At 41.3% G+C, this 13,733-nt stretch overlaps 2 protein-coding genes and 1 pseudogene across 2 annotated transcripts; all 3 read right to left on the bottom strand.

Annotated features, from left to right (window-relative positions):
* Positions 1–1,750: 1,750 nt before the first annotated feature.
* Positions 1,751–4,178, bottom strand: LOC120043228 (annotated as a pseudogene).
* A 1,012-nt stretch (positions 4,179–5,190) lies between these two features.
* Positions 5,191–7,650, bottom strand: LOC120043234 (protocadherin gamma-C5-like). The gene has a single exon (XM_038987895.1). The coding sequence runs from the start codon at positions 7,648–7,650 to the stop codon at positions 5,191–5,193; it is 2,460 nt and encodes an 819-aa protein (XP_038843823.1).
* A 264-nt stretch (positions 7,651–7,914) lies between these two features.
* On the bottom strand, positions 7,915–11,660 carry LOC120043250 (protocadherin gamma-C5-like). Its single transcript, XM_038987897.1, has 2 exons — positions 9,219–11,660; positions 7,915–7,932 (listed from the first exon to the last, which is right to left on the bottom strand). Exons 1-2 carry the CDS (start codon positions 11,658–11,660, stop codon positions 7,915–7,917), a joined length of 2,460 nt encoding a protein of 819 aa, XP_038843825.1.
* Positions 11,661–13,733: the final 2,073 nt, after the last annotated feature.

Genomic DNA, 13,733 nt, shown 5'->3' on the forward strand with positions numbered 1-13,733 from the left:
GCTGCCTTATTTTCTCGGTCCAGTGCGTTCTCCAATACTAGTTCAGGCACTTTTCTTCCATCACCAATATCCTTTACTTTCAAGCTGAAATGTTGGTTTTTGCTGAGAGTGTAAGATTTTAAAGAATTATCGCCAACGTCAGGATCCTGCGCGCTCTCCAAAGACAAGCGCATACCAGGGGCGGTAGATTCTGCGATTTTCAATGTCCGCTCTGTTGATTGAAATTGTGGAGCATTGTCGTTTATATCCTTAATTTCAACTTCCACTCTGTGGAGCTTTAGAGGATTCTCAACGATGACTTCTAATGGCAAGAGACAACTGACGCTTTGTCCGCACAGACTTTCTCTGTCAATTCTATCGCTCACAACCAGGTCGCCCTTAACCAAATTCACACTGAAATACTGCTTACCAGCCACGGAGGCTATCCTCAACTTACGATCAGAAATCTCAGTTACATCCAAATTTAGATCTTTAGCTATATTTCCAACCACGGATCCCAAGCTAAATTCCTCTGGAACAGTGTAACGAATCTGTGCTCCTGTTGTATTCCAAGACAAAAAGAAACTGAATAGCCATAGCACTTGTCCTCTCCAATCGCTCAGGCGCGAACTCTCTTTCAATTTGAATTTGCTCATATTGCTGTACCCCGAAAAAAATAACGCGTGAAAAACATGTTTAGAATAAAATATTCCATGGAAATTGTTATTGATCACATCTCCTTTTTAGCCAGGTATCTAATTCCACTGTGAATGAATGGGTGAGCACAGCTCCGTCTCTCCCAGCTCTATGCATTGTAAGGACTGCGCTGCTGACGATGGGGGAGGGAGTAGATCTTTTTGTACAGTTAAGCATGCTATTGGGGCAGAGCACAGCAACGTTTAAACCAATTAAAAACCGAGTGGCTGTTAAAGTCATAGCCATCTTTCTGCCATAGGAGTCATCGTTTCAAACGTGTTAACACACCAGAGCATTCATGAAGAAATGGAGATGGTATTCATGAGGGAATGCAAAATGACTGCTTTCCCTTGACAGCTATGATTTTGAAATAATGACAATGAGGATAATCATCGCAATAGCCCTTTATCTGAAGGTGAAAGTAAATAATTTAAAGCTAATTGAAAGTGGACCTATGTCTAGCAGACGTGTGGTATAAACAGCAGAAACAATACAGCAACCGAAGGGTTTCCTGGCCTGTAGAGAGCGATTGTCGCTGTCCATGGTGATGAAATGTAAAAACCGCTCTCTGCTGGCAATGAGGTAAACAAATAACCCCATTCCTGAAAGCATATACATGCTCATTTCTTACTGCTCATTTATGTCACAGATATAATTTATATCACAGATATCATTTTACATTTGAGTATCATTTCATTTGAGTATAACACTTCTCACTTGCGTTCATAAAAATCATAAAAATACTTAATTTCCGTGAACCTGGAAACTTGTGAAGTTTTTTAAACTCCGAGTTTTACATGGCCTGTCTGTTTTGATAACGTTCAAGTGAAGAAATATGCTAAATAAAAAATGTTAGTTTCGATTAAGGAAATAGCATGTAGGCCTAGTTGAAAACATAATATGCGGTTAAAGAAGGGAAGAGACAAAGTACGAAGTGAAAAAAGCTTGGATAAAATCATTTTAACTTAAAATTGTGCTTCACATTTAAGATGAGCAAAAATAACATTTAAGTCATTCCATTCCTATACTCACATTATTTTTCACAGATATTACGTCAATGAAGTAAATGCTTTTACTATGGGCTCACCTGTTGGCTCTCGAACGTCCACGCACTGTCAGGTAAAGATGCGTCAAGCACGTTTATCATTTCCTTAAAGTCAGTCGTACTGCTGGGCTTAACGAGGGTGAAATCACTGAACTCTGACATTGGAGAGAGAAACGACCTGAACGACTGGCTCTGAGACAACAGGTCCCCTCCCAGGACCTCCACATACTTAATAGGGCCGTCAGTGTTGAGCTGGATCTGCAGGTTTCTGTTGGGATTCTTGTATCCGTCAGTCAGCCCGTCTGATACAGCAACTCGAGCTGCTCCTACTGTTTCTAACGCACTTCACCACTAAGATGAGAAAAGTTAACATAGACAAGACGGACACTGAGGCCAGAGAGATGATCAAATAAACGATGATTTTACTGTTTCTCCTGCTGGGCTCTGCTTTTTTCTGGCGGTATTCCGAGATGGGTTCGTGTAGCCCGTCCTCTAACATTATATTGACTGTGACTGTGGTGGACTGGACCGGCTCCCCATTGTCCTTTATCTCTATAAGCAGCCTCTGAGAGGAGTCATCCTGCTCTGAAACAGCACGTTTACATCTCACCTCACCTGTGTAAAGATTCACACTGAACAAAGACAAGTCGGTGGCCTCCGTCAGCCTATAGGAAATCCAGGCGTTGTGGCCCGAGTCTGCGTCCACTGCCGATATCTTAGTGGCGAGGTGGCCTGCTTTAGCGGACCGGGGCATCGTCTGATGGGAGCCCATTACAGCGGAGGGGTAAATAACAGCCGGGGCATTGTCGTTCTGGTCCAGAATAAAAACATGAACCGTGACGTTGCTGCTCAGAGACGGAGAGCCGTGATCCTTTGCCTGCACCTGAATCTGAAACACCTTCAGTCTCTCATAGTCAAACGAGTGCATGCTGTAGATGCTGCCGTTATCTGAGTTTATGTAAATATAGGAGGAGACTGACACGTCTTGTACTTTAGAGTCTGATATAGAATAGGAGATCTTGGCATTTTCTCTTATATCTGGATCTGTAGCGGACACTGAACACATTATTGATCCAGCAGCATTGTTCTCTCTGACATAAACAGTGTAAGATGTTTGGGAAAACATTGGAGAATTGTCATTGACGTCAAGAACACGGACATTAATCATCTTTTTGGATGAGAGAGGAGGTGATCCAGCATCAGCTGCCATTATCTCAATGGTGTAATCCGGATATGATTCTCGATCCAAAATGGATTCGGTAACTAAAGCATAATTATTGGACACTGATTGTTTTAATTTAAAAGGTACGCCTGGTGGTAAACTTAGAGTGACTTTCCCATTATGTCCAAAGTTTATGTCCTTGGCGCTTAGCAGAGCCACAACAGTTCCAATAGGTGCGTCCTCCCTAACCGGGGTAGGTTCAGATTTCAAAATAACATCAGGAACATTGTCGTTCACATCCACGACATCTACCTCAACAGTGCACAGTCCCTGCATAGTTAGCGGGCCATTGTCTGTAGCAAGAACATCAAATTTCAAATAGCGTCCGGTTTCAAAATCTAATTCACCCTTAATGGCGAGCTCTCCCGTTTGTGAGTCAATAGAAAACAGATTCTGAAGTGATTCAGGATTATGTGGTTCAAATGAATACGTTATTTCGCCATTGCCACCTTCGTCAAGATCTACAGCTTTGACAGTCAAAACTACAGTACCGATAAGGGTGTTTTCCAGCAATTTCAAGCCATATAAAGATTTTTCAAAAACAGGTGCATTATCGTTTTGGTCCAACACCCGAACAGTGATTTTTGTTGTGCCTGACCGGGCTGGAGTTCCACAATCTATTGCTGTCAGAATTAGACTGTGTGCTGGTATGTGTTCTCTGTCCAACATTTTTTCCAAAGCCAACTCGGGGACTTTGGTTCCATCCTTGCTAATTTTTACTTTTAAAACAAAATGGTCGTTTTTACTTAGCGTGTAGGAACATATGGAATTTGAGCCCACGTCGGGGTCTTGTGCCGATTCTAAACGAAATTTTACACCTGTCAATGTAGACTCGGCAATATTTAGAATATTTTGATTGTTTTGAAAAACTGGAAAATTGTCATTTATATCCTGTAACTCAATTTCAACACGATGGAGCTGTAGTGGGTTTTGTACTATAGCCTCTAAAGGCAACATACAGCTGACGCTTTGTCCGCACAGATTCTCTCTGTCTATTCTCTCACTGACAACGAGCTCGCCTTTTCCCAAATCCACGCTGAAATACTGCTTACCACCCTCCGAGGCTATCCTCAGTTTTCGTTCAGATATCTCAGAGATTCCCAAACCCAGATCCATCGCTATGTTCCCAACAACGGATCCCACATTTAGTTCCTCAGGAATGGTATATCGTGTCTGCGCCTCTATTGTATTCCACAAGAGAAATAACATCCAAAGCGTCCGCAAAGGAATCAACATAATTCCGATAGGAATCCCCATTTTTTCACAAAATGTAGACTGGGTAAACAAGGTGGTTTGCTATACATTGCCAGAAAAAGTTGGATTAGAAATTATCCAGGTATCATTTTGGTTAACATCTCAAAATGGTTTGTCATCACCGTCCTACTGATATTGCAGCTCCCTCTCCCCCAGCTCATCTGTGCATTGTTAGGTTTATGGTTCTGTGGCTCGGGGAGGGACTAGATCTATTTGCACAGTTCAGCACATGATTGGTGCACAGCGCTCCAATGGATTATGGTTGTGATCAGCAGCACTGCTCCCTAAAAAACAGTGCAGACCATGAAGCAAGAGTGAGAGGAGCTGTTATCAATAGCCCTCCTAATTGTCATGAGTAGATTTAACAGCCACATGTTAAATGATTCATGGTTAGATCTATTGCATTAGCTAGTACTGTTATTGTCATTCTGCTTTCCACGTCATAGCGTCATAATGTAACAGTGACGCGCATGACTTCGGGGGTATTTAAAGTATTTAAAATAATGAATATCACACAATGCCAGAGCGGCAAAATATCACAATGTAACAAACACAACTTCAGAGGCAGTCTAGAACGTCATAATGGATATGACACAAAGCTACTTTTGAAGACAAAGACACATCCTGACCTCAAAGCCAGTCAAGGTGGTAAACAATCTGTTTCAACAAATGTGAGCACCAAATTCATGGTGTGGAACGAAACAAATATAATACATATACGAGTCGTTTTGAAAGCTGGAAATTAAATCTATTTCGATGAAATCCAGAATATATTTAAAACGTTGGCAATGTTATGCGAGGTCGCCAATTTAAAACGCCATTGTTAGAATAATGGTGGATTTCCCATTTCCAGCCCAAAGCGGTGGACAGCGCTACACACAAGAATGCGGCAGGCGCATTTCTGATAAGAGACAGTACAATAAACCTCTAAACACAATACACAACGTTATTATTAAAATTAGATCGAATCAAGAGAAGAAATATATTATTCGAATTACTTTTTTATTCTCACCTGTTGACTCTCGAATGTCCACGCACTGTCAGGTAAAGATGCATCAAGCACGTTTATCATTTCCTTAAAGTCAGTAGTGCTGCTGGGTTTAACGAGGGTGAAATCACTGAACTCTGACATTGGAGAGAGACACGACCTGAACGACTGGCTCTGAGACAACAGGTCCCCTCCCAGGACCTCCACATACTTAATAGGGCCATCAGTGTTGAGCTGGATCTGCAGGTTTCTGTTGGGATTCTTGTATCCGTCAGAGTCAGCTCGTCTGATACAGCAACTCGAGCTGCTCCTACTGTTTCTAACGCACTTCACCACTAAGATGAGAAAAGTTAACAAAGACAAGACGGACACTGAGGCCAGAGAGATGATCAAATAAAAGGTGATTTTACTGTTTCTCCTGCATGGCTCTGCTGTTTTCTGGCGGTATTCCGAGATGGGTTCATGTATCCTGTCCTCAAACAGTATATTGACTGTGACTGTGGTGGACTGGACCGGCTCCCCATTGTCCTTTATCTCTATAAGCAGCCTCTGAGAGGAGTCATCATGCTCTGAAAGAGCGCGTTTTGTCCTCACCTCTCCCGTGTAAAGATTCACACTGAACAGAGACAAGTCTGTGGCCTCCGTCAGCCTATAGGAAATCAAGGCGTTGTGGCCCGAGTCTGCGTCCACTGCCGATATCTTAGTGGTGAGGTGGCCTGCTTTAGCGGACCGGGGAATCTTCTGATGGGAAACAGAGCCCATTACAGCGGAGGGGTAAATAACAGCCGGGGCATTGTCGTTCTGGTCCAGAATAAAAACATGAACCGTGGCATTGCTGCTCAGAGACGGAGAGCCGTGATCCTTTGCCTGCACCTGAATCTGAAACGCCTTCAGTTTCTCATAGTCAAACGAGTGCATGCTGTAGATGCTGCCGTTATCTGAGTTTATGTAAATATAGGAGGAGACTGACACGTCTTGTACTTTAGAGTCTAATATAGAATAGGAGATCTTAGCATTTTCTCTTATATCTGGATCTGTAGCGGACACTGAACACATTATTGATCCAGCAGCATTGTTCTCTCTGACATAAACAGTGTAAGATGTTTGGGAGAAAATTGGAGGGTTGTCATTAACGTCTAAAATATTCAGTGTTATTATTTTATTTGAGGTGAGAGGTGGGGACCCTGAATCCGATGCTTCAAGCTCAATATGGTATTCAGGGCATTTTTCTCGGTCTAATGTTGAATCTGTTACTAGTGTGTAATGGTTAGAAAATGAGGGGTTTAATTTGAAAGGGTAATCAAAAGACATACGAAGGGAGACCTTACCATTGTCACCAGAGTCTAAATCCTTGGCACTAATCAGAGCTACCATAGTTCCTACTGGGGCATCCTCTCTAACGGGTTTGGGTATGGAGGTGATGGTGATCTCCGGTTGGTTATCATTAACATCTACTACAGTCACTTGAACACTGCTGTGGCTCTCCATAGATGGCGTACCTTTGTCTGCAGCGCATACATCAAATTTAAACGAAGGACTTATCTCGTAATCTAATGACTGTGATAAAGTAATTTCTCCAGTGTCTTGATTTATAACAAATAGCGTTTGAATAGAGTCTGCTGTATGTGATTCGAATGAATACTCTATTTTACTGTTTGTGCCTTCATCCAAGTCGTTGGCTCTAACCGTCAATACTAATGTCCCGGGAGCTGTAGTTTCGCTCATTTGGATTTCGTATAAGTCTTGCTCAAAAATGGGCGCATTGTCATTTATGTCTAGCACCAGCACTGCAATTTGCGTGGTTCCAGATCTTGCTGGAGTACCTCCATCAAACGCGGTAAGAATTAGATTGTACACGGGTTGCTGTTCCCGGTCTACAGCCTTTTCCAGAATTAGCTCAGGAACTTTTGTGCCGTCTTTATTGTTTTTAACTTTCAAAGCAAATAAGTAATTTTTATTCAGAGCATATGAGCGTAAAGCATTGACTCCAACGTCAAGGTCCTCTGCCGTTTCTAAACGAAACCGAACGCCAGGGAGAGTTGATTCGGATACTTTTATAGTGTTCTCGTCTGACATGAAACGTGGAGAATTGTCATTTAAATCCTGTATTTCCACCTCGATCCGATAAAATTGCAGTGGATCCTCAATGATAAGCTCCAGGGGTAACAAACAACTAGCCTTTAGTCCGCATAGGCTCTCTCTGTCTATTCTCTCATTAACAATGAGTTCGCCCTTTCCCAAATCCACACTGAAATACTGCTTACCACCCTCCGAGGCTATCCTCAATTTACGATCAGAGATCTTTAAGATTTCCAAGCCCAAGTCTTTAGCTATATTCCCAACAACAGAGCCCGCTTTCAATTCCTCAGGAATGGTGTATCGAGTCTGCGCCTCTGTACTCCACAAGAGAAAGAACATCCACAGCGCCAGCCATGGCAAAACCTTAGTCTTTACTAGCGTCCACATCTCCACAAATAGTGTGCAATAGACAAAGGACTTGATTCGTCACACATCGCAAGAGAACGCAACGCAATTTGCAAATACCCCGTAAATTATTAAATTAACAATGTAAAAACGGACATAAATCCAATAGGCTACATGTACACCGATGTGCGCCCAGATGTGTCTCTCCCAGCTCTGTGCATGGTAAGGGATGCGGCGGTGTGGTTGGGGTGGGACTAGATCTCTTTGTACAGTTCAGTTTATGATTGGATTACAGAGCTCCAATAATTACCACCAGAAGCAGTTCTGAATGAAAGAAACAGTGCAACAGAAGATAGAGGATGAGAGTTAATGCTATAAGCAAGTGTTTCTCCAGTCCCCGAGTACCCCGAACAGCACACATTTTTGTTATGTCCCCAGACAAGCACACCTTATTCAACTTGTCAACTAATCATCAACCCCTCAATGAGTTGAATCAGGTGAGATTGTCTGGGGCTACAACAAAAATGTGAGCTGATGGGGGTACTCAAAAACTGTAGTTGGGAAACATTGTAATAGGAAGCAGTACATATTGACTAGATTGCATTTTCGTGGACATAAAAATCATAGGCTAATTATTTGGTATGAATACCATGAAGTGTTTTTTTAAAGTTTTAAAGCATTTAATCTTCAATGGAATCTGTGATAAAACTGGAAGAGTGTAACTCATGACAATAGAATTTCACAAATGGACTGTGAGACGCACATGGAACCCTTCGTTTTTATGAGTAAATGGCGCTGTATGACTATTTTGATACCTTACAATGTTTCATTATAGAGTTATCTTCATGCATTTTGAACAATGGGTGAATAATACTGTCAAAATAGCATATTGGCATTCATGTGAAAACTACAGTACAACAATTGTATGTACTGTGTGTTATTGAAAAACACAGTTATAAAATAGCACAAAACCTCCTATATGCATGAAAATGTATCCAAAATCATAAACACTATATACTGACAGAACATGCATAATCTAGGCCGTTGATTCAGAATCAACGTGAGGAAGAATACAGGCGTTCGTTTTTGTTTTCAGAACGAAGATGGTGGACAGCGCCAAACTGAAAAACAAAGGCAAACTGAACAACTGTGTACTCTCCTTAGCAGCAAAAACCATTTCAAGACATGAACAGTTCAAATAATTGCCAGAGAACACGTGAATAACGTTAGTCAAAAACAAAAGTACAATTAAAATGGAAAGAAAAGGCAGGATACCTATTTATGAAACCAAGGAACCATCTCAGCTGTAAAAATCTACCAATAAAACAGGCCATCAACGTGAGGAAGAATTGATGCATTTGCTTTCAGTTCAGCGCCACGGTAGTGGACAACACCATAATGCAACAGTGAAGACAGACAGAATAGCACAAACTAATTCAAGACATGGACAATTCAAATAATTAATAAAATTGTTAACGATTTCCAAAGGATACAAAAAATGGTAGGACATTGCAGGAAACATATTTATGAAACCACACAGCGGTATTATGCATAGGGCGTAGAAATCTACCAATGGGAGCATATATGACGACTCCAAACAATATCCTCACCTGTTGGCTCTCGAAAGTCCACGCACTGTCAGGTAAAGATGCGTCAATCACGTTAATCATGTCCTTAAAATCAGTGGTACTGTTGGGCTTAACGAGGGGGAAATCACTGAACTCCGATATTGGAGAGAGATACGACCTGAATGACTGACTCTGAGATAATATGTCCCCTCCCAGGACCTCCACATACTTAATAGGGCCGTCAGTGTTGAGGTGGATCTGCAGGTTTCTGTTGGGATTCTTGTATCCGTCAGAGTCAGCCCGTCTGATACAGCAACTCGAGCTGCTCCTACTGTTTCTAACGCACTTCACCACTAAGATGAGAAAAGTCAAAAAAGACAAGACGGACACTGAGGCCAGAGAGATGATCAAATAAACGATGATTTTACTGTTTCTCTTGCTGGGCTCTGCTGTGTTCTGGCGGTATTCCGAGATGGGTTCTTGCAGCCCGTCCTCGAACATTATATTGACTGTGACTGTGGTGGACTGGACCGGCTCCCCATTGTCCTTTATCTCTATAAGCAGCCTCTGAGAGGAGTCATCCTGCTCTGAAACAGCACGTTTTGTCCTCACCTCTCCCGTGTAAAGATTCACACTGAACAGAGACGAGTCTGTGGCCTCCGTCAGCCTATAGGAAATCAAGGCGTTGTGGCCCGAGTCTGCGTCCACTGCCGATATCTTAGTGGTGAGGTGGCCTGCTTTAGCGGACCGGGGAATCTTCTGATGGGAAACAGAGCCCATTACAGCGGAGGGGTAAATAACAGCCGGGGCATTGTCGTTCTGGTCCAGAATAAAAACATGAACCGTGACGTTGCTGCTCAGAGACGGAGAGCCGTGATCCTTTGCCTGCACCTGAATCTGAAACGCCTTCAGTTTCTCATAGTCAAACGAGTGCATGCTGTAGATGCTGCCGTTATCTGAGTTTATGTAAATATAGGAGGAGACTGACACGTCTTGTACTTTAGAGTCTAATATAGAATAGGAGATCTTAGCATTTTCTCCAATATCTGGATCTGTAGCGGACACTGAACACATTATTGATCCGGCAGCATTGTTCTCTCTGACATAAACAGTGTAAGACAGCTGAGAGAAAATTGGAGGGTTGTCATTCACGTCTAAAACTCGTACAATAACTTCCTTTTGTGAAGTGAGGGGAGGAGAGCCCGAATCAGAGGCGACAATTTTCAGCTTATATTCAGAAAGTTCCTCTCTGTCGAGTTTAGAGTCTGTAACTATTGCATAATTGTCAGCAAACGACGTTTTCAGTTTAAATGGATATGTACCTAATAAACTCACATGGACCTTCCCATTATCCACTGAATCTAGATCTTTCGCGCCTATCAAAGCAACAACTGTTCCTAAAGGAGCATCTTCTTTCACAGGGTTAGGTAAAGAGGTAAGGACTATTTCAGGTGCGTTATCGTTCACATCTAATATATCTATCTGAACAGAGCAGTGCCCTTCCAAAGAGGCCACGGCTTTGTCTGTTGCGCGGATATTAAATTCATAAGTGTGACTCTCTTCATAATCCAGACTGCCAGTCACAGTGATCTGTCCAGTCTCAGAGTCAATAGAAAACATTTCATGTATGAAGTCTGGCGTCTGCTCAGCAAAAGAGTATTGTACCACTCCATTAGCACCATCGTCAGCATCAGCGGCTTTAACGATTATCACCACTGTACTTTCCGGTGAATTTTCTCGCAAAGAAGATTCATAAAGCGATTTCTCAAAGATTGGGGCATTGTCATTGATATCTACAACTTGAACAGTGACCTCCGTAGTCCCTGAACGGGCAGGGCTACCACCATCTATAGCTGTCAGCACAAGCTGATGAACAGCCTGTTTCTCTCTATCTAGTGCTTTTTGTAAAACTAACTCTGGTATTTTCGTCCCATCTCTACTTGTCTTAACATTTAAAACAAACAAGTCATTTTGATTTAATTTATATGAGCTGAGGGAATTGGAGCCCACATCAGGATCTTTTGCACCTGTAAGTGGAAATCGTGCCCCAGTCGCTGTAGATTCTGCAATATTAAGAACACGTTCGGTAGAAAGAAAGACTGGGCCATTATCATTGATATCCTGGACTTCCACCTCAACTCGGTAAAGCTGGAGGGGCTCCTCAATAACAACCTGCAGTGGTAACAGACAACTGGTGCTTTGTCCGCACAGACTCTCTCTGTCTATCCTCTCAATGACAACCAACTCGCCTTTTCCCAAATCCACACTGAAATACTGCTTATCAGCCTCGGAGGCTATCCTTAATTTTCGCACAAACATCTCAAATGCTTCCAAACCAAGATCCTTTGCTATATTACCAACTATAGATCCTTCTTTCAATTCCTCTGGAATAGTGTAGCGGATCTGCGCTTCTATTGTATTCCACAGCAGAAAAAACAACCAGAACGCCCCTTTAGGCAGAATATGTATCCTTACAATCCCCATTTCCAAAGAAGATGTACATTTGATGCAAACGAAGTTCTTGGATTGCAATACATCGCAATATTAAACAATTAGATCATGAACATTCCAGTATCATTCAAGAACAAAATATTGCTAAAATATTCCCATCCACTGATACGATGTGAGCGTAGCTCCGTCTCTCCCAGCTCTGTGCATTGCATGGGTTACTGTGCTGTGAGCTGGGGGAGGGAGTAGATCTCTTTGTACAAAGCTGTATGGTATTGGTGCTCAGAGCTCCAATAGATTATGACTGGGACCAGTGCTGCATTAAAGCAGCAGTACAGGCCCAGGCTAAGGTAAATGACAAAAACCATGTACTATGCTCCACAATCAGAAAAAAAATAAATCAACTGTTTTTCCTAGGACGCTAATAAAAAAATGGAAGGCACAAATAGAAGTAGAATGAAACAAAATCGTTCTGTTAGGTCTATTACTTTAAAAACAAAACATTCAAGCATAACATTTGGTCCCCAATATTTTGTGACGTATCCTATTGATTCAATAATGGTGTTTATCTTCATATTAAAACTGTAAATAAAGATAAACAATTCTCCAATGGTTTGTTTCCAAACACAAAACAACCGAGGTGTTTTACTAGTTGAGGTTTTAATGATGCAATGGAAAGGGGGGGGGGGGGGGGGGGGGGGGGTGTATACAATGATGAAGTGGACAAATTTTCACTCAGAGGTCAGAAGCAAACCAGACAGCAACAAAACAATCACATCTCAGCCCGTCAGCAGAACTATTGACTTCCGTTTCAGGACCTTGGACAGCACCAAGTCAGAGCTGCTACATGCTGACAGACCGCGCGCATGTTGATTTTGTCTCCCCACACCAGACGCGATCAGGACACGCAGGTTGAAATATCAAAACAAACTCTGAACCAACTATTTTAATTTTGGGACAGGTAGAAAAACATTAAACATTCATGGCAATTTAATTAGCTAGCTTGTGGTTGCTCAAATTTTATAACAGTTTTTTTATAGGGCAGGGCAGCTCTAACCAACATCTCCAATATCGTCTCATTGATTGACTCCAGGTTAGCTGAAACCTGACTCCAATTAGCTTTTGGAAAAGTCATTAGCCTAGGGGTTCACATACTTTTTCCAACCTACACTGTGAATTTTTAAATTATTTATTCAATATAGACAAGTAAAATATAATAATTAGTGTGTCACTAGTTTAAGCACACTGTGTTTGTCTATTGTTGTGACTAAGATGAAGATCAGATCAAATGTGATGACTATGCAGAAGTCCAGGTAATTCCGAAGTGTTCACATACTTTTTATTGCCACTGTATTTTGTAACAATATGTGTAATTCTTTTTTTTAACTCATGTTTTGATGAATCTAAAACAGTTTGAATGAGGTGTTTGAGCTAAAGTTCATAGTGCGCTATGTGTAAAGTGCTAATCCCAAACTATCACCTCAACCTTACGCAGTTGTGAAGATCTGAAATGATTTGTAGTCAGGTGCAAGCTATCTGGATGTAACTTTGCCTCAGGAGGCAAGGTGTAGTTATAGCCAGAATGCTTACAGATTACATAATAATGAGCTCTCCAAAAGTGCCCAAGGAGTAGGGTTTAAGGGGCAATTTGAGTTTGAAGAAATTATAAAATTATAACATTTATTTTATTCAAAATAAAGTTTTTGAAGTTGAACACTTGTTTCTTTTTGCATATTCTTTTGTATAGAAATAATAATTTGGAGTAAATTATCCCAAGTATGTTGAGGTAACTATTTGCATCAGCTTTTTAAGTATAGTTGTGAGTATATATTTGAGTAGTAGGAACCCAATTTAAATACATTTTACTAACCTGAGTACTAGAAGTAACTGAGCAAAAACATTTGTAGATAAAACATAGAATATCAGTTATGATACTGATAAAATTCCGCAAATTAAACTTACAATATTAGTTTGTAACTGATTACAATAAGTATATCAAACTTAAAACATTAATTCTGGGACTTGAAGGACTTAAGCAGGTCAAACAAAAAAAGAACTGTTCTGAACCTGATCAAATTAAAATTGAAAGGAATTTGTGAGATCCAGTTA

The sequence above is a fragment of the Salvelinus namaycush genome, chromosome 3 (assembly GCF_016432855.1).
Source record: "Salvelinus namaycush isolate Seneca chromosome 3, SaNama_1.0, whole genome shotgun sequence".
In the NCBI taxonomy this organism is placed as follows: Eukaryota; Metazoa; Chordata; class Actinopteri; order Salmoniformes; family Salmonidae; genus Salvelinus; species Salvelinus namaycush.

What these genes read in the sequence shown, in the direction of transcription:
- LOC120043234 (XM_038987895.1), bottom strand. Translation starts at nt 7,650, where the DNA reads ATGTGGACGCTAGTAAAGACTAAGGTTTTGCCATGGCTGGCGCTGTGG.
- LOC120043250 (XM_038987897.1), bottom strand. Translation starts at nt 11,660, where the DNA reads ATGGGGATTGTAAGGATACATATTCTGCCTAAAGGGGCGTTCTGGTTG.